We start from the raw sequence: 24,256 nt of genomic DNA on the forward strand, positions 1-24,256 counted from the left end.
GAATGCCATAGACAGGGCTGTACACCTGTTAGAGATTCAGGAGGGGGGAAACGCCGGTGTAGTTTCAGGTGTGACATGCGCGTTAGAATTTGTCAGACATTTCAGAACGGCCTCTTATAAGAAAACCGTCTTCATAGCACATAATCATCAATCATAGCTCATTGCAGCTGCAGGTAAGAGTGAGTTTAATGCGTGGTACGAAACTGCTGGCTATTATGGACAACGCCAGTCACCCTCTGCAGCCTGTCATCAGTGCACAGAAAAGCCTGTTGAGTGACAGACTGCTTCTCCCCAGGTGCAGAACCAACAGATTCAAAGACTCCTTTGTCCCCCGAGCAATAAAACTGTATAACTCTGCACTAGGTGGGAGGGGGAGGAGTAGCAGGAAGAAAGAGGGATTGGAGAAGATGGGACACTAAAAAACTGAATATTTATGGTTGTACATTTGTTGTTTATATATTTCAAACTGTGTGCTTTCTTTTACTGTTCTTGTCGGTGCTGTACCTGCTGGAACAACAATTTCCCTGACGGAGACCTCCCAAGGGATTAATAAAGTCTATCTTATCTTATCTTATCTTAACAGTGAGGGGCGGAGTCTTTAACTTTGAAAAAGAAGCTGTTTTACTGCCAAAACAATGTGGACATTCTCTCTGAGGCTTGTTTCCTGAAACGGTTACATCCAGGAAACCGGCAGGGATCCTTTCAGCAGGTCGACCACAGCCTCGGCCTGCATGAAAGTATTTCTCACCAATTTTCTCAGGCCCAGAACCTTAGCCATTCCTCCTCCTGACCATCTTATTAATCTTATTCACATGGCAGCATACAGTGGTTAGAATGGGTTTCTAACACCAACGCTAGTGAAAAGCAGCTGGGAAACTACTTTGTAGACGGTTACACTGAAGTAGGAAGCTTTAAGTAGGTCTGGGAGTATCTGGTTGTTTTTAAATCACGCCTGTGTGTTTTCAGCCTCAAGAACGCTCTCCTCTAACGGGGACAACATTTGAGCTCTGCTCTAACACCATGAGGAGAATAAAGAGGTTACGGTCGGTGCACGGCGTAACACCAGTTGTCATGAGGGAGCACAGGTGGGTGGAGATTGGGGGGGGGGGGGGGGGATAGATAATGTCTTTGTGGCTGCTTCACAACAGCCTAAAAGTGTACAGTTGTTTTCAGTCTACGCAGGACAGAGTTCTTTATTTTGGGAGACAGCCTCATTTATATCACGGGAAAGGGACAAACACACTGCCTCTGGGTAACTACCTGAGAGATCTGACTGAGGAATTAGAGGAGACAGCTTACAGGAATTTGTAGCTGCGGGTCCTAAAAATTATTCTTATCAAGCCAAGAACCACCAAAAAAAAAAAAAAGTAGTGCTCAGAGTGAAAGGTATTACACAGACACATGATTGCTGTCAATGAGTCAACACTCCACCTCCCCCAACTTTTCCCTTTCCAGATCCAGCTTCTCTGCCTGCAGCTCCATCTGAAACTGCAGCCTTTCCCTTTCCAGTTTGAGCTTCTCCCCTTTAAACTGCACATACTGCTCCGCTGACAGCTTCTCACAAGTCTCTGACAGAGCCATATCAAAATCTTTACACTGCTCAGGTCAGAAGATGCTCACTGACTGCCAATTCCTCAACTCAGCTGATTACTATGGCCACAAGACATCCTGCTGACAGAGAAGAGAAAGAGGAGAGAAAAAAAAAAAAAAAGAAAAAAAAAAAAGTACAACCAAAATTCTGTCTGCAATATCAACTGAGGCAACAGAGACCCTGCTGCGACTCAGACAGTGAACAGCCATAGAGAGGATTTATAGAGAAAGGAGCCTCCCCCCTAAACTGCCTAACTCCACCCTAGTCTTCGTATGCGTACTGGTGGTGGGTACTTATGCACCTAAAACCCGCTTGCATTGTGGACGGCTAACTGCCCCAGCCAACGCTACAGAAGGTGCCCCCGAGACAACTGCTGCTAACCACACGGACAGCATACAAAAACAACAAACAGCCCTGAAACACAACAAAGCCAACAGTCCCTCCTTATGAGGAACTGCTGCTACGGCCTGTTTGGGGGAACAAACAGATGCTCCAGCCAAAAAAAACCCTCCTACAGCCAAACACTGTCTGAGCACATGCAGCGACCTGCAACTACAAACAATTCACTCCACAGCACCAAACAACTGCTGACTGAAAACTACTGAACTCTAAATTCTCCTGCCCTCCACACTTCATTAAAGCAGCATTATAAAACAGCAAAACTACCAGCCCAAACATTTCTACACTTCACAAAGAAAATCTAACACAACACACACCTACACAGAGAAAATGACCCGCTAATTTAGGCCACAACAAAGAAGGGAGGGCCACACTGATACCTCAAAACACAAGTTATTGTACAACACTTCATAACAAACAAATACAAAACCAATAAAGCAGTGTGAGGTGTGAAGTCAGTCATCAGTGTGGGATGAAAATGTTGGATATTGAAAGCCGTGTGTGTCAAAATAAGATACTCAAACCAAACAGGATCCAGGCCGTCCAGGAGAGAGAGCATCAACTGAGGGAGTCTGGCTTTTATAGCCTCCCCACAGGTGGAGGCGGAGCCTCCCAACACAGAGGCGGGGCTTCACAGCAACCAGGAGATATGAACCGAAGATCCACATAGCAGACAGCAGAGGGACTCACAAGAGACACACACAGCCAACACACAACAAGACTGTGTGATGTCACTGGAGATCAAAGCCATTTCCTGTCTTTCATCGCTCTCCCACGCGACACCAACGCATACGTCACTCTCGGGTTTTATTCGGATGGATGAGCGCATGCGCACAAAGACGCACATGACTCGTCTCGCGAACGAATGAAACGAATGAAGTGAAACACAAATCAGCTGTTATTGGACAAATAAGTCAAAATCAAATGTGACTCGTTTATTTTCATGTCCCCTGATAAACATCAGATGAGAGGATGAACTCATTTCATCGCTTGACTTACATGAGGTACATTTGGTTGTCAGCCTCGGAGCGGATCAGCTGGGATCAGCTGAGAGAGAGCCAGCAGCAGGAGCACATTCAGAGATCAGATCAGAAGATAAAAACTGAGCCCTGTCAGATACTAAGATGTCATCTGAGGAGGATCACTGACGTTTCAACAATAACAGCCCCCCCAAACTCTTTCTGCCCCCAAGTGGCTCCTTAGATTTGTTGCTGAATTTGATTTATATGATGTTGTGCTATGTTTATTATTAATTTATATTATATTAAATTAATCAGAAATTGTGTAAAATTAGTTATTAATGTATGCATTATATCAAATGTTCATTATTATAAACAAAGATTCTCTCTGAGGGGACAGATGTTGCCACAATACAGTGTGTGCCATTGTCGTACCCTTGAATGAACAAGGCTCACCGTTCTTTAAGCGACTTTATTTTTAAGGCTCGGTTCAGTACACAATACATACATTCTCATCACTTTTTTTCCCTCTATTAAAGATGTTCTATATTCACTGTGACAGCGCACTCACAATTTTTCCATATATTAACTTGGGGGAAAAAAAAAAAAACAAAACAAAACAAAAACAAAAAAAAACAGCGCTCAAACAAAAGCAACCTCATCTACTGAAAAAAGATAGCATAGAAATATAGACTATAGAAATGTAAACATAAACATCAGTATAAAATCAGAATGAAAAGATATGTTTTCTAGAGTGCAATACTGGCTGAGAGGAGAGGAGGACTTGAGGAGTCTCTGGGATCATGGTGGACTGGACTCTGTTCTCAGACCAGTTCTGATTCCTCTGTCAGTCTCTGCTGGATGAAGCTCTCCTCTCCACCTCCCAGGAACATGGTCCAGAGTCTGGACAAGCTGCTGCTGCAACATCTGGATCATCAGGAAGCAGCTGATCCTCCATCAACACACCTTCTTCTTCACCACCACAATGACATCCACCTGTGCAGAGAAGAAGAGAGCAGATCCATCAGTGTTTCCTGACTCTGTCCATCAGCTGTCAGTCAGTGATGCAGATCCAGCATAAAGACCTGCAGGGACTTCAGTCCTGTTCAGTCCAGATGTGCAGCAGCTGCTTCCTCTCAGCTCATATTAACGTGTTGGAGTGAACACACTGAGCTGGAAACTCACAGACCTCAAGTCTGCTGACTCAGCACATTTCTCTGAGTCCACAGTGGAGATAAAGAGCTGAGTCATGAAGGTTCATCACTTTACTGATGATTTACTGAAGGTCCATTTAAACTGAGAGACTCAGACAGACAGGCAGACAGACAGACAGACAGGATTCTGGTCTGCAGAAAGACCACATGGACTGGCACAACAGTCCTCTGACTGATCTGATTGGCTGACTGTTTTCTCTCTGTCTTTCTGTCTAATTCTGAAATCTGTTTCTGTTCTCCTCTCACAGCTTCACTGAGGGTTAGAGTTAAACAATATTACTGAAAGGAACATGAACTGAGTCCAACTGTAGCAGAAATAAAAACACGAGTCTGACCTCAGAGTCTCCAGTCTGAAGTCTGGACTCTTCACAAGATCAGACAGATCCTTCAGGTCTGAATCCTTCAGGTCGTTGTGACTCAGGTCCAGTTCTCTGAGATGGGAGGGGTTGGACTTCAGAGCTGAGACCAGAGAAGAACAGCTGATCTCTGACAACCTGCAGTTCTCCAACCTGAGTGAAGAAGGAAAGATGTGACTTTAGGAGACAAAGTTCCTGCTTGAAAGTGTTCAGTGTTTCATCATGTGTTCAGATCTGAAGGTTTAGAAAGCAGAAGTGTAGAAAATGAAAGTCAAACAGCTGAACCAACAGGAAGCAGCTTCACAACAGTCAAATACAAACAGTGACAAGATTTAATGAGAAAATGAAACACTGTTAAGAACCTGAACTGACTCAAACTGTCAACATGGTGAATATATACTGTGTGAAATTTAAATGTCATTTTCAAATGAGTGAAATTCAGTTTTCAAAAGTTAATTTCAACAATTTAACAGTTTAAATGTTAAAACCTGAAAAGGATTTTCCCTCATAAATATAAACCTGTCTGCAGGTCAGAGTCACCACAACTGGAACATCATATTAATCTGAGAGCAGAAATAAAACATGAGTCTGACCTCAGAGTCTCCAGTTTACAGTGAGGACTCTCCAGAAATCCACACAGATCCTTCAGTCCTGAATCCTTCAGGTTGTTCCAACTCAGGTCCAGTTCTCTGAGATGGGAGGGGTTGGACTTCAGAGCTGAGACCAGAGAAGAACAGCTGATCTCTGACAAACTGCAGCTCTTCAACCTGAGTAAAGAATAAAAGATGTGACTTTAGGAGACAAAGTTCCTGCTTGAAAGTGTTCAATTTTTCATCATTCTTTTCAGAGCTGAAGGTTTAGAAAGTAGAAGTTTAGAAAATGAAAGTTAAACACCTGAACCAACAGGAAGCAGCTTCACAACAGTCAAATACAAACAGTGACAAGATTTAATGAGAAAATGAAACAACACTAAAGAACCTGAAGTGACTCAGACTGTCAACATTGTGAATATGAACTGTGTGAAAATTAAATGTCATGTTCAAATGAGTGAAATTCAGTTTTCAAAAGTTATTTTCAACCATTTAACAGTTTAAATGTTAAAACCTGAAAAGGATTTTCCCTCATAAATATAAACCTGTCTGCAGGTCAGAGTCACCACAACTGTAACATCATATTAATCTGAGAGCAGAAATAAAACATGAGTCTGACCTCAGAGTCTCCAGTCTGCAGTGAGGACTCCTCAGAAAACCACACAGATCCTTCAGTCCTGAATCCTTCAGGTTGTTCCAACTCAGGTCCAGTTCTCTGAGATGGGAGGGGTTGGACTTCAGAGCTGAGACCAGAGAAGAACAGCTGATCTCTGACAAACTGCAGCGCTCCAACCTGAGTAAAGAATAAAAGATGTGACTTTAGGAGATTAAGTTCCTGCTTGAAAGTGTTCAATGTTTCATCATGTGTTCAGAGCTGAAGGTTTAGAAAGAAGAAATTTAGAAATGAAAGTCAAACAGCTGAACCAACAGGAAGCAGCTTCACAACAGTCAAATACAAACAGTGACAAGATTTAATGAGAAAATGAAACAACAATGTAAAGAACCTGAACTGACTCATACTGTCAACATGGTGAATATATACTGTGTAAAATTTAAATGTCATGTTCAAATGAATGAAATTCAGTTTTCCAAAGTTAATTTCAACAATTTAACAGTTTAAATGTTTCAAACTTGAAGAGGATGTTCCCTCATAAATATAAACCTGTCTGCAGGTCAGAGTCACCACAACTGGAACATCATATTAATCTGAGAGCAGAAATAAAACATGAGTCTGACCTCAGAGTCTCCAGTCTGCAGTGAGGACTCTCCAGAAAACCACACAGATCCTTCAGTCCTGAATCCTGCAGGTTGTTCCAACTCAGGTCCAGTTCTCTGAGATGGGAGGGGTTGGACTTCAGAGCTGAGACCAGAGAAGAACAGCTGATCTCTGACAAACTGCAGTTCTTCAACCTGAGTAAGGAATAAAATATGACAATCAAATCATTAATAATCAATCAGAAATGTCCTCAATGATCTTTGTTATTGTGGGTCATCATCATGTCTCAACACACTTCATCCAAACAACAGCACAACATTCAAACTACAGCAGGTCCAGTCAGTGAACTGACCTCAGAGTCTCCAGTCCACAGTTTGGACTCTCCAGTCCAGCACACACCAGCTTCAGTCCTGAATCCTCTATGTGGTTCTGACTCAGGTCCAGGTCTTTCAGATGGGAGGGGTTGGACTTTAGAGCTGAGGCCACAACGTCATACTCAGTCTCTGAGAGTCCACAACCAACAAGTCTGTGATGACACACATTACACAATATGTCACTGTGAAAGACGACACTACATATTCATCTGGAGGGTTCAAGGACTAAAGACGCCAAGACTTCCTGTGTGGATTCAGATTTTCTCTTTTCACTGAATCTTTTCTCTCTGACATGAAAGTGTTGTTCTCATCTCTCTCACACCATCTGAGTTTACATTTTTCATATGAAGAGACAAAATGTGGTCAGTTGGTCTTCCATCAGGTCCTCAGTCTGTCAGGGACCTGATCCAGGTCTGTCTCATCTGAGGGACCATGAGGCCATGTGGACCTGAAAACATTTGACTTACTACTGATTTGATTTTCACTGACTTGAGCTCAGTGAACAGTGAAGATGGTGAAGATGATCAGTCACCGATACCTGCTGATGTAATCAGTCTTTAGGATTTCCACGAGAAACACAACTAAGTGAATATTTATCTCTGGCAGCATTTGAATTATCTGAAAACAAACAGCTGACAGTGAAACACCATCTGAATCAGATTGGATTTAAACACATCAGAAGGATGGATGAGAATGAGAGTGGACTCACCGAGCCTTCCTGCAGTTCCTCACAGCTGGGATCAGTCTCCGTTGTCCCTCCTTTGATGTGTTGTACTTCTTCAGGTCTAACTCATCCAGAACATCCTCTGACATCTGTAGCATGTAGGCCAGACCTGAGCAGTGGATCTCAGAGAGTTTCTTCTCTGATCTGGTCTCTGACTTTAGGAACTCCTGAATCTCCTGATGAACTGAGTGATCCTTCAGCTCCATCAAACAGTGGAAGATGTTGATGCTTCTGTCAGGAGAGATAAAATAACTGTTCATCTTCTTCAGGTTGTTGATGGCTCTCTGGATGGTCTCTGGTTTGGTTTCTGTCTGACCCAGCAGACCTCCTAATAGTCTCTGGTTGGACTGCAGAGAGAGACCATGAAGGAAGCGGACAAACAAGTCCAGGTGACTATTTTTATTTATGAGGGATTTCTCCAGGACTGCCATCAGAAAGTACTCCAGGGCTGAATCTTGCTGTTTCTTTCCCAGAAAGTCCTTCAGGACCTCCTTGTTCCTGTTGGTGTGACAGTGGAACATGTAGACTGCAGCCAGAAACTCCTGAACACTCAGATGAACAAAGCAGTAGACCGTTTTCTGGAAGATCACTCTCTCTGCTTTGAAGATCTCAGTACAGAGTCCTGAGTACACCGAGGCCTCTGTGACATCAAGACCACACTGCTCCAGGTCTTCTTGGTAGAACATGATGTTCCCTTTCTCCAGATGTTCAAACGCCAGCCTCCCCAGCTTCAGAAGAACTTCCCTGTCAGCCTCCATCAGCTCCTGTGGACTTGTCTCATGTCCCTCATGGTACTTGATCCTCTTCCTCCTGGTCTGGACCAGCAGGAAGTGTGAGTACAGGTCAGTCATGGTCTGGGGCAGCTCTCCTTGCTGGTCTGTAGTCAACATGTGCTCCAGAACTGTAGCGATGATCCAGCAGAAAACTGGGACTTGACACATGATGTGAAGGCTCTTGGACTTCTTGATGTGTGAGATGATTCTGTTGGACAGCTCTTCATCCCTGGACCTCCTCCTGAAGTACTCCTCCTGCTGGGCGTCAGTGAAGCCTCGGACTTCTGTTAGCCTGTCAACACATGAAGGAGGGATCTGACTGGCTGCTGCAGGTCTGGAAGTGATCCAGACCAGAGCCGAGGGAAGCAGATTCCCCTGGATGAGGTTTGTCAGCAGCAGGTGGACCGATGACTCCTGTGTGACGTCAGACACGACCTCCCTGTTGGTGAAGTCCAGTGAAAGTCTGCTTTCATCCAGGCCGTCCAGGATGAACAGAACTTTACAGGCAGCCAGCTGCTCTGCTGTGACCTTCTGTAATGTTGGATGGAAAGCATGAAGCAGCCTGAGAAGACTGTACTGCTGATCTCTGATCAGGTTCAGCTCCCTGAATGAAAGCAGAACCAGCAGACTGACATCCTGGTTCTCCAAGCCCTCTGCCCAGTCCAGACTGAACTTCTGCACAGAGAAAGTTTTTCCAACTCCAGCGACGCCGTTGGTCAGAACCAGTCTGATGGGACTCTGCTGGTCAGGTGAGACTCTAAAGATGTGGTGACATTTGATTGGAGCATCATGGAGGCTCTTCTTCTTAGAAGTTGTCTCCAGCTGCCTCACCTCATGTTGGGTATTAACCTCTTCACTCTGTCCCTCTGTGATGTAGAGCTCAGTGTAGATCCTGTTGAGGAGGGTTCCACTTCCTGTTCCTTCAGTCACATGTTGACATCTGGTCCTCAGACTGATCTTATGTTGATCTAAAACCTCCTGTAGAACACGATCTGCTGACAGAGAAGAGACAACGTCAGACTGAAGACAGAGAGTCTGAGGATCTGATGAAAAAGTCAGAAGTTCAGTCTCACTCTGTTCAGGGCTGGTCTGTAGACCTGGTCTGGTTCTGGATCTTTGTCCACACTGGGGACAGGAGGAGTCTCCTGAAGAAGCAGACTGGTCCCAGTGTGAGGTGCAGCACTGTCTGCAGACCCAGTGTCCACAGCTGGTAGAGACTGGATCCTTCAGGATGTCCTGACACAGAGCACAGTGGGACAGATGCTCCTCTTCAGAGACATGCCTTTCCCCCTTCCTGTCTCTGTGAAAACATTTCTTTATAACTGGCATGATCTGACTGATGGAATAAAATGTTTTGGCAGAAAAAAATCCTCAGTACTTTCTGGTTATAAAACCAGAAGATCCATCTCAGTGTCTTCCTGTATCTGCACTAATGATTCAGGATCATTAATATTAATCTATGAACAGGTTTTTATTCTCATCTTCACAGTCTCTTACTTTGTCTCTGAGGGTCCAGGTTCATTACTGAAGTCTGGAGGAAAAAACTCTTTGGACCAGTCAGACTTCAGAGACAGACAGGTTGATCCTGGAGACTCTGGTCTGGCCTCCTCTTCCTCATCACAGTCCATCTTCAGGATGGAGTCGGTCTGAGAGGGAAACACTTTCTGACTGACAGAAGACAAAGAAGAAACAGGACAAACTGTTACGGTTAGTTACACACCCAAAAATACCAGGCAAATCCAAACACACACAGACCTTCATCTTCAGGATGGAGTCAGACAGAAAAATAAAGTCCCGGCCAGTTTTGTTGGTTTCATGTGTATTATCCAGCTCACTATGATGTTGGGTGAAACTGTCCATGAGGAGAACAGGAAGTACCTCACTTCACTTTGTGTCCTCATTCGGTGTCTTTCTGTGGACAGAGCTTCATTCACATCACTGCTTCAGTCAGACTGAGTCACCTGATTGGTTTGAGTGGACAGGTGGAGCTTTGAAACTTTGGAGCGGTACTCAGCCTGTTTAACTGTGTGTTACTAACAGCCATCACTTTTGTGAATTTCTGACTTTTCAATAAAGGCACCATTAAGGAAGAGTTCCCAAGTGTGGGAATCTTTGAGTATCTAGGGGTGCCTTTCATACCGACAGCAAACAAAAAGAAGGTGAATATTATGAGGGCAATAAAACGACAAAGAAAGGCCCTTCTGCTGTGGAAAAATTACTAGTCCTGAATAAAAACACAAGCTAGATAAGCACACACCTCCAGTACACCAAGCACAGGACCAAAGAAAATATCCAGGTAACCAAACAAAAGTACGAAAAAAAAAAAAAAAAGAAGAAGAAGAAGGGGGCACCCCTACTGCCTCGCTGCATTATGTAAACATTTTCTCTGTCCAGCCTGTCAGTTAGAATCAATTATGACAAACCTATTTCAAAGTACGCAGTTTTTTAGTCTTATTTTAATAGATAATTTTTAATATTCATTGTTTTGTTCATTCAGAGTATCTCCTGGCCTTCACAAATACACGGCTATCTGATATCTTCAACTTGTCACTTCCCAAAGTTATGATTTATGTGCTGGTCCTCATCTCTCCTGTCTGAGATGCTGTTGCTTCAAACATGCAGATAAAGCTCAACTAAAAATCTGAAAGGTGTCTGTATTAAAGTTTTTTTTTTTGTTGTTTTTTTTTGGTTGGGCCTCCTGGTAAACTATGGAAACCAGAGAAATGTGTTAAAAACTGGATTCTCACAAGAAGATCAGCTGATTAAACAGCCTGTCCAAAAAGAAAAAAAAACAAACACAAAAAAAAAAACAATCAAACAACAAACAATCAAGCCAGAGTATGAGTATGAATATGAATATGAGAGCAATTTTGACCACATGCCAATGTATGAGCGGAGCCACATTATTATTTGGTTGTTGTTATTCCTGTTTTATATTACAAAGGTTGTGATTTTTGCTCATACTTTAAGCCATTTTGGAGCCATATGAGTCAGTTTTGGACTTACCATTTTTATTTTTTAATTGAAATTGTGAAAAGCAAGGTTGTGTTCCATATTGTGGTGTTCAGTAATGTTTGTATATATCAGTTATATGGACCAAAATAAAACCATTAAATGTAAAGCAGGTAAGTAGTGTGATACTTGGAACGACAGCAAGCATGTTTACTTGACACCTAAAAAACTGAACTATAGCGTCTGTATGACCAAAAGTGGACTTTTAAAGTACATGTAAACACGTTAACTAGGCTGAAATTGAGCTGAAAATAGTCGGACTAACACACCCAGATAATGTGATTGAAGGTCGAGCTACTGCTGCATGTATGCGGACAGTTGGACTGGAGCTGGAGGAGGTGACCTGCGCATATGCTTACGTTTTACGCCAAGCTATGACCTGGAAGTTGAATGGCATTTAAAATGTAATTAGAAACGTAGGAGTTCACACAAAGCAGTCAGCTAACATGGCGAAGTAATGTACACATTTACAAGGTGGCTGTCCATTGTCGTGCCAGTTTACCTCTGAGTCCCTAACTTACTAGCTCACCGGTCTTTGTTTCTTTCCACCTCTGTTGTGGTCTGTGACGTCATAACTCAATCGGTAGTGACCCATTACCCACAAGCTGAAAGAGTGCACATTGCCACCTACCGTAGTGGAGGCAGCAGAATTTCAACAAATAAATCGATTTCACTCCTGTGCATTTATACTGGGACAAGGACAGAAGTCAGATGAGATGGCTTTATCGAGCTATAACCACAGCTCGACTTAACTGTGCATGTAAACGTGCTTACTAACACCATTGAATCCGAACATGGTGAGCCATTTTCCTTTGTTGGAATCAAAGCCCCAGAGTGATCCCACTCTGGATGTAAATTAGCTAAATTTTATGAAAGGACATTTGGTTTCCCTATATTCTAACATTAAAAAAAATGTATTTAGCTTATTTCATGTGGCTCTCCACCAACATTAATTACAGTCATGATATTATTCAGGGGAGTGATGGCCTATTTCACTGGCAAAAAGAAGAAGGGATCAACAGAAAAAAGTTAATTTATCGCTCTAATGTTTTTTACTCACTTTTTGTCTCTCCCAGAATGTTAGACTCTCTCCTGCAGAGTCTATTATAATTACGCTATTGTCAATAAATTATGCAAATTAAACGAGGATGCCAATTAGCAACTTTTAAGACATCCAATAGCCTTCTTTCCTATAGTAACAATATAACAATAAATTTCTCCAAACCAGAATGTGATCAGGGTGACTTTTGAACACAGGAAATAAATCACAAACTCATCCTGACAGCAGCCCCCTGAGGCACTCTCAAAATTTCTGCAAAGGAATTTTCTAGTTGAAAAGTCCAAGACTAATAACAATAATAATAATAATAACAATAATAATAATATCTCCACATGCTGGTTGACCTCCCTATTAAAACAAACTAACAAACCAGCAGCAGCAAAAGTTCAGCAGTAAAAAATGTAAGTGACAGTGAGAGTGAATAATGATGGAGCAGTGATCTGAGTGCTGAGCTCTGACAGATGGACAGTTAGAGATCCTCATCTCACCTCTGAGCTTTGGTCTGACTCTCATGTTCCCCACACAGAGTGGTTTTAGAGGGAGGGGCTCCCTCCTCTCTGTCCTCACACTGATTCATAGCTGAGCCTCCACCTTCACACAAACACAACAAAAAGCTTCATTACAACAGGATTTATATCACAGGACACATCATCATCATTACTGTCACTAATATGTCACTAACTTAAGCTTTTAACTCCCAACAACAAACTGTTTATTACAGAATCTGACGGAAATCAAGAAAGAAAACAATTCAGAAACAACATTCAAGATTAATGTTCATGCCACATATACATATATATACACATATATACACACACAAACACACACACAATTTTTAATTGCATCAGATAATTATTGCGTTTGGTAACATTTAAAGCCATACAACTTACAATTCATCAAATCATTACAAGCCTAATCAAACATCACTTACAACTAAACAAATCTGACCTTTTATCAGGAAACTCCAGACCAGGGGAGGTGGTTCCTGATGTTTAGGATGCACCTTAAATATTTGTTTCTTTGACACATTATTTACATAGTGTGTCTCCACAACGTCATACACAAATCAATCTGATCTCTAAGTGATCAGGAAGTTTCAGAGAACTGTATCTCAGCTCTGATGGTGCTTCATCTCTCTGTCCACTAGATGGTGGTATCTGACTGTAGGATGGGTTGATGGAGCTGTGATTTAATTCATGTCACATTATTGATCAAACTACATGTGACAATGGCAACTGTTCTGTATTTGTCTCAAATAATTCCAACTATAAAAACAAGGAGTGCAACTTTAAACCTTCACTGGCTTCACTATACCTGGAAATACTCAAGAGTTCAATTCACGGAGCCAGCCTTTCAAAAATTAAAATCTGGTTTAAGTTGCTCTGGGTCAGCAGGTCCTGCTTTCACATACTCTGCAAGATCTAAAATGTCTTTCAACACCTCCCGAGAAAGTTGAAACACATCGTCCGTAGCCGCAATGTTTTCAAACACTTCCAGGCTGCTGACCAAAGCAACCGATTCGGCTCAATTCACATTAGCCCCGCCCACTGACTTTGATGGGCGAGTTTGACAGATAAAATTAATTCATGAAGCACTGCGACAGGACAGGTCCAAAATCACAGGACACATTAATTCTGTCATGTCTCATTAACATTGAAGACATAATTACCAAAACAAACCATCTTTATCTGTGACAGCAGTTCTAAATTTTGTATTTATTGATTTATAATCCCCAAATGTGTTACATTTATGACATAAAAAGTATATTTCCAAATCCATCTGTTCAATCCATCAATCTGTTTTCAAATCCAGCACAACTGTGTTGATAAAAGGTGGATTATCTTGGTGAAATAAATTGGAAATAAATAATACATCTGTTTTACTCCACAGACCTTCATACTGTGTTTCTGAGCAGTCACACAAACACACACACACACACACACACTTACAGATTCTCAATAAACTCTGTCAACTCACACTGAAGATCAATCTTCTGTTGATTCTATTAATGGCCATGAATACAACTGATTCTTAAATCATTGTCCTTTGACGCCAAAAGAAACAAATAATATTATTTTCACATATGTGAAAGCAGCCAATCAGCATCCAGAAAAGTTCTACTGTCCAGTCAAACAATGAAACAGCACAACAACACAAAAACACAATTTACAGATTCTCACCTGCTGAACCCACTTCAGGGAGACTTTCTGACACTTTCCAGCTTCATGTGAAGAGAAGAAGCTGCTTGTTCTCCCTCATCAGTCCTGGTGTCTGTTTGAGCTGAGGAAAAGTCACATCCTCATAACTTCAGAGTCCAAAGTATGAAACAACAACAATCAGAGTGATGTTAAAACCGCTCCAACCTGTTTTTGAAACCGTTGTAAAAACACTAAATGACTCCAGACTATGTGGAATATGGCCCGGGATTGAAAACAATAATGCCTTACATTTGAAGGACTTTTAAAGTAACATCCCCCTATTATACAAAATGTATATACTGACTATAACGAACCAACGTACAGCACAGACTGAGATCAAAGAAGGAACAGTTCAACGGTTTATTCTGAAGCCCCTCTGGTGAGGGAATCCAGGTAAACAGGGTTAGGTGTAGCAGACGGGTAGAGCTGGGCAGGTGAGAAAAAAAGAAAACCAGTGCAGTGTGACGTCTTTGTGATGATTCTACCATGGCATGCATCTATGACCTTTCCCATGGCAGAACTAATACAAACAAATATGTTATTAAACAGCTTTCAGTTCATGACACGCACAACTGCTTCTCATTCTTGAGGAAATTCATAATAATGAATTAAAACACACCTAACAGAAAAATATCATTCATTTCCGAGCGATGTATGTTTTCATAGCTTTGATTCCCGGCCTGGCCACCAGTTCACACCCCGGTGCTGGTGCTGCACAACAGAGAAACACAGTTAACACTAACCAAAGAAAAATTGTCAGGCACAGGTCACACACTCACACAAGACACACACCAAATAACCCAAATAATACACCCCAAAAGCTAAACAATCAAAACTAAGCTCTCCCAAATAAAGTCAAACAATCTCCCACCCTAATCCTCACAGAAATTACAAAAGAACACACTTACAGTTATCCAATCAAATCAATGAACAAAACAAAATCTAATTTACATTACCCAGGGGGGTTGGAGGATGTGCCTGTGTGGAGCCTCTGTCAACCAACTCCCAGACAGCAAACAATATGAAAAGAACGTATTAATACCACGAACTAAATTAAACTAAAACAGTTTAAAGCACGTGGTATAAATAAACCCACTGAAACACGGCTCGGTTCAGTAACGTCCTCTGCAACCAGACCAGTTCAGCCTGGTCAAAGCCAAAGTCTTGTCTCCCCTCAGTGTTGTTTGGTTACTTCCCTTCTTTTTTGTTTCCCACCTCAGCTGGTTTATTGCCTTCCCTGCCCTAATGTATGTTACTTGTGTCTCGTTAAGTTCAGTTTGTATTTAAGACTTGGTTTTTGTCTAGTCCGTGTCAAATCCTTGTCCTATTGTCTTGTCTTGTTCATCTCTCTTCCCTGAGCCATGCCTAGGTTTTCTGAATTCGCTCCAGTTTAGTCATTCTTGTTTTGAGTACAAGTATGTGCATGAATGTATGTTTATGTTTGTTCCAAGTCTTGGTTTTGTTTATTAAACATGTATATTTCCACCACCTTCAACCCGCTTCCACTTGCTCCTGCGCTTGGCTCGTCACCTCCAGCACTCACACGACCGTGACAGTACAAACAAAACAGCAGCCTGTTGGTGGTGGAGGCTGATGGCTGTAAAACACAGAAGGCACAGCCACTGTGCAGAGGACCGTTTCAAACAGAGTGGAGGAGAGGAGGAGAGGGCACACTGCCAACTCACAACAACAGGCCAAACGGGCTCTGAGCAGGAAACCGTAAACCCGGTCTGCATTCAAGAGGTCACACATAGGACACACACACACCGGACTGTGAAGGTGAGGAAGAGGAACTGGAGGATCCACGTAAACACACAGAGGGGACCTGATAGCTGATGGGATTGATGAGTGAGGAGGAGGGGGGAGAGAATCTCCATCTGCCACACAAGAACCTGTTTTATTTTCATTTATTCTATTTCTGTTTCCCACACTGATGCAAACATAGGCGCCTCCTTTATTACTCCACTGTTACACTTTTTTACATTGAATATCTAACAGTTTCCTTGTGTAAATTTGAACACTGTGGCCATTTTGGGAGGAGGGAGAGGACGGAGCTCAGAGCAGTACCTGCTGCTGCTGATAGAGAACTGCAGAATGATGTGTACTTTCACAAGTTTGATTCCCGGCCAATGCAATGTTACTTTTTCCTCCAACTTTTTAAAACAGAGCTGCTCTACATGAAAAGCAGCACTGACAGGTCTCCTCCATCTCACTCTTACTTAAGCTGACTTCCAGGCCTAGATGCTGCAGTCTCATTATATGAAAGCTGTGAGTTTGACCCTCACATGGGGTTCACCTGTGCTCATCTGTTCCCCTCACACAGGAAAAGTACCCGGAAGGGACCAGCTTTATTTCAGAGCACAAACAACTAACCCTAACCCAACTAAATAAAATGTACATCAACCTAAGAAAACTAAAAAAAGAATAACTCACATACCTGCATTGTGGAGAAGAAACATTCACAGGTGTTGACAGGTTTTTCTCCTACATGCCCTCTGTGCTCTGTAACACCATGAACACAGTCACTACATGGCTCCTGTTAGCATCCAGTCTCAATAGCACACTCTGGCGTTATAAGCTAAGTAGCAGCCGAGCAACTCATGCTTCTCCACTTCTCCTCTAATTAGCGAGATTATGCATGAAAATAACAAAATATATAGTTTTACAACTTAACTCTGTGATTACACCAACTTCATAAGTATTTTTATCTAACTTACTTCAATTTGCACAACAAAAACGATAAAAAAAAAAACACAAAGAGCATCAGAAAGGCGTAACTTTCTGGAAGGAGAGTCGCGAGCAAGAGGAAGTTATATGCAGCGCAAGAAGGTAAATGGAGATTACAAAATAAAATGTGCATTCTACTTCCGGTGATTCGCAGACCTCCCTCCTGTTTTAACCCTTAACATCAACATTTGTAACTGTAAATTCCTTCCTAAAATATTAACACTCAAAAGAATAAAAGAAAGCATGACAACAAAAAAAATACTGTCCTTCAAAATAAGAGTGTGCGCTTCACTGCCATGTTGTTTGTCTCTGAAACCACGTCTGTGTCGGTCAACACGTGTGCTCCTCACAGTTGTGTGTCACTTCCTCAAAGGTTTGAAGTGATGTGTGAGTCTGACGCGCTGCTGCCTTTTGTGACGTCACTACCACAAAGGCTAAAAGTCCAATCAGGAAGTGTGTCCCTCGCCGGGTGCGGTGGCGCGCGCCTGTAATCCAAGTTACCGGGAGGCTGAGGCTGGAGGAGCGTTTGAGCTCAGGAGCTCTGGGCTGCAGCGGACTATGTCGATCGGGTGTCCGCACTAAGTTCGGTATCGATATGGTGCTCCGGGGGGAGCCCGGGATCACCAGGTCGTCTAAGGAGGGGTGCACCGGCCCAGGTCGGACACGGAGCAGGTCAAAGCCCCCGTGCCGCTCAGTAGTGGGATCGCGCCCGTGAATAGACGCTGTAGTTCAGCCTGAGTAAAACAGCGGGACCCAGTCTTTATGCTGCTACTATACACACAACACGACCTTTATTTTCACTGAAATCCTCCACAAACTGAAGGACTCTCCACCTGGAGCAGAGGACCAGACATCAACAAAATCTGACTTCATTCATTTTAACATTAGAAAAAAGCTGCAGCTGCCACCAGATCAGGAATTTAAAATGAACAGATTAAAATAGAATTCAAATGTGTTTTATATTTTACTAACTGTAGCAGTGAGCAATAAAGGCATAAACAACAAAATAAAGGAACATTATGTTGTTGGATGACAATTGTGGTGTGCAAAACCATGGACACTATCAACATTTCCTCCTTCCAGGGCTTGTTGCTGTACAGGTATGATTCCCACTCAGGGTGCAAGAGTTCCCAGTTTCAAATCCTGAACGAGCCCCTCATATGACATTTTGAATGAATTTGCTTTAACTCTTTATGAATGTCATCTTCTATGGCAGATACAGTTTTCCAGCCCATTAATGTTGTTCACCCCTCTCCCCTCGTTTATCGTTGTTCTTTATTGCTCAATCATTTCTGACAAGGATTAATTTTCAAGTCCCACCTGCCCCCCAAAAAAATGCCAATGAAATACACCAACCTGACAATTTTCAAATGTAATGAAGTAACATCAAGTAACATGATGTTCTATCTGTCACCAACTTAAGTGGTCCATGTCATAAAGTTTTTTATCTGTTCTGATGATGATTGGAAATGTCTGTTTATTGTTTATCACTTGTTAGGATCCCCGTTAGCTGTCACTGAGGCAGCAGCTACTCTTCCTGGGGTCCAAATGAAAATGCACATCTGCAGTCAAACAGGTTCAGGTAGATGCAGAGTCCTACATTAAAACAAACCACAACAACAACCTCAACTGCAGTATACACATTACACTTCCATTACCAGATCCTCTGTATATAGATGTATGTCAGAGTGGTTCTGTGGCTTAGCTGGTCAAAGTGTCTGTCTAGTATACAAGAGCTCCTGGGTTCAAGTCCCAGCAGTGCATTGCTTCTGAACGTTACATGTTGTTGATATAACAAGCTGGCAGCTGAACCTTTTCTTGCCTGGACAAGCACTGAGCGAGGTGCCGTATTCCACCCTGAACAGTAAATGTTTCAGCTGTGTGCTGTACCTATGATACTTACATTGAGGTAACTCATCTGTACATGTGAGCCATGAAAGCCAGCACGTACTTTGGCCTGTGAGCTGTGAAGCATCAGACACAAAAACACACAAAGACAACACATGATGCCCTGAGAGACGATACCTGAGCAGGAGAACTAGTCACTGCATGTACAGCTGCTTCTTATCTGGAGTTTTTTTCTGTCATCTATAATAAAGTAGAAAAGAGACACAGCTCCACAGTAACAGAGGTGTGCTGCTGTAACGCTGAGTGCTGGATTCATGTTCAGTTTATGGTTTTAGGCTGTAACAGGAACTGCTTATCATGTCTCTGTGGCGCAATCGGTCAGCGCGTTCGGCTGTTAACTGAAAGGATGGTGGTTCGAGCCCACCCAGGGACGATCTTTGTTTAATTCACTGGTATTATAGTTCACACATGGAAGACCGGAGGATCTTTAAGTTGATGCTCAGTTATCTCCATCTACTGGACAGATGGTAGAAGTTGATTCCTGAAAAGAGGAAGTGACTTTTCCTCAGATCAAACTGTTGAAGGAGAACGAGCAGCTTCTTCTCTTCACATGTTTCCTCACTGACTCAAATAGATGCAGAATGTCATTTATCACTTTCTCCAGTAATGTGTACAGTTGTCACTGTGCTGCTCCTGACTCAGTGATGCTGTTGAATGCTTATAGGGCCGCCGTTCTTAAAGTGTGGGCTCTATAATAAGCTATAATTATCCTAAATGTTGCTCCTTTTGTGTCTCACAGAGATCCTGCCTGTTTGGGAGAGCGTTACATTAAAGATTTAAAGGTCCCTGTTTCAATCCTGGGTTTCAGCAGCTGTTGTGGGTCCTTTTGTTCGCTCCCCCAAATGAGCTATTTCAGCACAGCAAACAGTAGAAATTACTTCTCATTATTGCTTCCATGACCTGGAAGTGGAACTAAAGGTGTGTCCCTATCACCGGCCTTGATAATGATAACTGAGCACCAGTGAGTGCTCTCCTCCTCTTAGATGAGTCCTAACAACAGCACTCAGCTGTGTCTCTCCCCAAATGGGAAACTTGGTCCATAAGAGGAAGTAAATGTTGCTGGCAGGATTCAAACCTGCGCGGGGAAACCCCAATGGATTTCTAGTCCATCGCCTTAACCACTCGGCCACAACAACCATGCGCAGCAATGCTCCTGTGACTCAGCATTTTCCAGCCTGGATAGTTTCCTCCTCAAAGGACAGGGCACCTTCTTGTTGTGATTGATGCCCACATTCTCCACAAGACTTCAGCTCTTTGGAGCTACAGCAACAAGTGAACTAAACACAGCAGGTCTCTGGGTGGGCTTTGGAGGCTTTTGGTAAACAGTAGCAGGACTGTTGTTGTGTACGGAGCTTTGACTGTTACCAAACTGTTACCTTAACAGGTGAAGGTTGATTCTGATGGAATGAACTGTTTCTACACAAGCTGCATGAATGTGACACAGAGCTCATGTTTAAAGTATTTTTCTTCAGTACTCTTATTGTGTATGGAGCTCTGACTGTTGACATAAGTGCAGGTGACCTAAATTCAGCAGCATCATCAATGTCCTCATCTCATCCAAAAGGCTTCATCAGACAGATCGGTGTTGCAGGAGCTCAGAAGCTATCTGGTTAGCTAATGCTGCCAGACCATGCAGGGGATGTAGGTCAGTGGTAGAAGATGCACTTCCCATGTATAAGTGTCTATCTACAACATCTTACATTATAAATGAGGCACTGCTGGGATTTGAACCCAGGATCTCCTGTTTACGAGACAGGCGCTTTGACCAACTAAGCCACAGCACCACGCGTTCTGTGATGTCGCAAAGGTTCTAATGACATCAAAGAGATCAAAGACTCCTCCCACTTTTTTGGTGGGAGAAAGAAAAGCAGCTTCTGTCAGAAGTGGAATTTGAACCCACGCCTCCAGGGGAGACTGCCACCTGAACACAGCGCCTTAGACCGCTCGGCCATTCTGACGACAGATGCTAAAAAATGAACCGAAAAATTTGCTGAAAATTAGCCCATCAAAGTGAGTCCACAATACACAATGACTGCTCAAAATTCGCACTTCTCACATGTGTAGAGCGTTTCACTGGTAAGATACAGGTTCCATCGAGATTTGAACTCGGATCGCTGGATTCAGAGTCCAGAGTGCTAACCATTACACCATGGAACCCTGCTGGCATGTGTTTACGCAGATGTGAATGGAATTTTAGTCCTTTAAAAGCGTGGGCAGTCAAAGGTCGACCAAAATACCTTTGTCCCAAAACCTTACAGCAGTAGAGGTGAAAGAAAATCTGTCATTTCACACAGTGAAGGTTCCAATGTGAATAGATGGCAGGAGTCACGGTTGTTAGTCACATACAGGAGGGGATCATCTGCATAGCAGTGAAAATTTGTTCCAGTTTTGTTGTTGCTTCTGTCTGCAGAACTCAAAGGTATAAGCAATTAAAAAAAAAATGAATAATGAATAAACAATTATCAAATACAATGAACCGAATTCTATTGACTTTTAGGACATTTGATTTGGGTTGTTGTTGGTTCTTGTGAACTTTGTGATAATCCCTGCAGGTTAGATTTATGAAAGTTGTCATGTTTTTGATTTTGATGATGTTCCTTTTGGCAACGGTCTGTTCCCCTGAGGTTCGTCTGTGCTGTGCAGGGTGCCCCCGACGTGCGCTGACGTGCGTGCCTGCTGCACCAACGAGGCCTGGAACCCAGAGAAAGTAAAAGAGTGAGATGGAGGAGAGCTGTCAGTGTTTCAGTATAAACATACATCATACAGCCCTGACCACTGTTGTATCCAGGCAGAGCTGACTGATTCTGACAATGGGACCTTAAACTGGCCTAATGGAGAAGGTGTCTGATCAGAAGACTGAGGGTTTGAGTCCCTTCGTGGTTGGGCAGTTATGTATTACAGGTTATACCATATTTAATGGTTCTGGTGAAACCAAAGTAGAGGAAAGGGGCAGTGCAACTGCCGTAACATCAACATGTAGCGGCAGTAATCAGTTTAAAAGCAAAGTACGTCTCTGGGTGGGCTCGAACCACCATCCTTTCGGTTAACAGCCGAATGCGCTGACCGATTGCGCCACAGAGACACATTGAGTGGGGTGGAGCCCACACTTTAAGAACGGCGGCCCTATAAGCATCCAACAGCATCACTGAGTCAGGAGCAGCACAGTGACAACTGTACACATTACTGGAGGAAGAGATAAATGACATTCTCCATGTTGTGAAGTTGTGAAGTTCTGTCTCCTCAGTATCTACAGATCAGTTCATTTCTCTCCACTTCAGAGCACCGGAAGTCAGCTCGGACGCTTCTGAATCATGGGACTATTTCCCATTCTTTTCACAGTGTAGCTGAAAGATAAATTTTTCTAACCGATGGAACATAATGCTGTTGCTGATGAATCGTCCTGATTGGTGGTTTTTCTGTCATTTCTGTCTGTCTGTCTCGCTCTGTCTTGGTTTTTTTATTGGCTTTATGTTGCTCCTTGTCGTCAAGGAGGTCAAGTATCTCAGGTCTTGTTCACGAGTAATGGAACTCTGTTGCTTTGGTTGAAGACAGATGGATGGATGCAGACAAGGTAAGTTCCATTACTGTGAATAATGTAGAGAAAAGACTAACCTTCCTCTGGCAAAAGCTAAACTGCAAGGGCCGTGAATCGAACCCAGGTCAACTGCTTGGAAAGCAGCTATGCTCACCACTATACCACCATTGCATGTGAAGGTGCAAAATCACAGTCCTTTTTTAATGAAACTGGTTATGGGAACTCATGTGGCTGGATTTATGACCGAACATGAGCAACGTAGACAACGGCTTTTATTTTGAAATGATTTTTTGCGATTTTTTTTTTTTTTTTGGAGGATGTTTCGTGTCTCTAGCAGCCCGGCTAGCTCAGTCGGTAGAGCATGAGACTCTTAATCTCAGGGTCGTGGGTTCGAGCCCCACGTTGGGCGATAAGCAGTTTTTTGGGTTTTTTTTTAGACCCAAAGTTACACTTCCAATATTCTGCCTCGTCTTTCAACCACACCACAACCACATGAAATATTGTGAGGTTGAATGCTGCACGCTGACTGCTTGTGTGTCCAAATGGCTTCAAAGACATCTTTCTGCCATTCACTCCTCCAAACCTTTGGACACAGCTTTGAGCTTTCTCACAGGTGTCATTATTTCAGTGAAGATGTATGTATGGATGTATTCCCCCTGAATCCTGCGATTCACAGCTTCCACCAAATGGAGCCAAATAAGACACAAAACTTATTTTGATGTGAGTCTGAAGAGCTGCTGCCTTTGATACATCACTTGATGATGTCACAGTACTCACAGAATGAAACTCCTCCTTTGAAGCTGCTTCAAAGAATTTCCAAAATCACATGTGATTCAGATGTAAACACAAAGGCTGCCCCACTGTCACCATTCAGAGCAGCTGAGAAGCTTATTGATCATTCATTGATTATTAATGATCAGCTCAGAACCAAACAGTGTATCTGAAGCACAGGAAAGAGTTCTGCTCTCCAACACTGTGATCCCTCAATTACAGCTCCACTGGAGCCTGTGACGTGTCCCTCCTTCATTATTAACGCTGGAGATGCCGGGGATTGAACCCCGGGCCTCGAACCCTGGGCCTCATACATGCAAAGCATGCACTCTCCCACTGAGCTATATCCCCTGCATGGTGTGGTAGCTTTGGCAGTTTTAGCAGCTTTAGCTAACCAGACAGCTTCTGAGCTCCTGCGACAGCTAAAACACCAATTTCCCTTCTCCACAGCACAGCATGAGCCACAAAGTTACTGTTGCTTCACTTTACAAGATACTACAAATAACACAACCAGCCAACCTCACACAGCTCCATATCATAAGGGTTAGCTCTCCTGATAACTGCAAGGCAACATCTGGGCTTGTCCAGCAAAGGAGATGCTCATTCTGTGATGTCACAAAGGTTTTAATGACATCACAGAGATCAAAGACTCCTCCCATTTTTTCTCATGAACTCCACCATAGAGTGCTCACTGTTAATGAAGCTCCAAAGGCAATCATGGTCCTGCCATCACTTCCTGTATTACAGCTTTTGCTTGTAGTCTCTGGACTAGAGAAACAGCAGTTTAGTGTTGAGCAAATGGTGATTGCTCTTTTTTAACAGAACACAAACTTTGGTAAGAGTCATGAT

The 24,256-nt window shown here is 42.9% G+C and overlaps 1 protein-coding gene and 7 non-coding genes across 8 annotated transcripts in view; 2 read left to right on the forward strand and 6 right to left on the reverse strand.

Annotated features, from left to right (window-relative positions):
• Positions 1 to 3,438: 3,438 nt before the first annotated feature.
• Positions 3,439 to 24,256, reverse strand: part of LOC115057299 (NACHT, LRR and PYD domains-containing protein 12-like) — an 88,682-nt gene continuing 67,864 nt past the window's right edge. Inside the window, exons 6-10 of the mRNA XM_029524340.1 lie at positions 6,354 to 6,519; positions 5,729 to 5,865; positions 5,113 to 5,286; positions 4,499 to 4,672; positions 3,439 to 3,945 (exon numbers count right to left, since the gene is read on the reverse strand). Coding sequence (XP_029380200.1) covers positions 3,924 to 3,945; positions 4,499 to 4,672; positions 5,113 to 5,286; positions 5,729 to 5,865; positions 6,354 to 6,519 — 673 coding nt within the window. The 3' untranslated portion in view covers positions 3,439 to 3,923. The remainder of the gene's footprint in view (positions 3,946 to 4,498; positions 4,673 to 5,112; positions 5,287 to 5,728; positions 5,866 to 6,353; positions 6,520 to 24,256) is intronic.
• Positions 19,401 to 19,474, forward strand: trnan-guu (transfer RNA asparagine (anticodon GUU)). Its single transcript has one exon. It is a non-coding gene; the product is annotated as a tRNA-Asn (tRNA).
• trnas-aga (transfer RNA serine (anticodon AGA)) lies at positions 20,156 to 20,237 on the reverse strand. The gene has a single exon. It is a non-coding gene; the product is annotated as a tRNA-Ser (tRNA).
• On the reverse strand, positions 20,812 to 20,885 carry trnat-cgu (transfer RNA threonine (anticodon CGU)). The gene has a single exon. It is a non-coding gene; the product is annotated as a tRNA-Thr (tRNA).
• Positions 20,977 to 21,059, reverse strand: trnal-cag (transfer RNA leucine (anticodon CAG)). Its single transcript has one exon. It is a non-coding gene; the product is annotated as a tRNA-Leu (tRNA).
• On the reverse strand, positions 21,187 to 21,258 carry trnaq-cug (transfer RNA glutamine (anticodon CUG)). Its single transcript has one exon. It is a non-coding gene; the product is annotated as a tRNA-Gln (tRNA).
• Positions 22,110 to 22,183, reverse strand: trnan-guu (transfer RNA asparagine (anticodon GUU)). Its single transcript has one exon. It is a non-coding gene; the product is annotated as a tRNA-Asn (tRNA).
• trnak-cuu (transfer RNA lysine (anticodon CUU)) lies at positions 22,973 to 23,045 on the forward strand. The gene has a single exon. It is a non-coding gene; the product is annotated as a tRNA-Lys (tRNA).

This window comes from Echeneis naucrates, chromosome 2 (genome assembly GCF_900963305.1).
Source record: "Echeneis naucrates chromosome 2, fEcheNa1.1, whole genome shotgun sequence".
Taxonomy (NCBI): Eukaryota; Metazoa; Chordata; class Actinopteri; order Carangiformes; family Echeneidae; genus Echeneis; species Echeneis naucrates.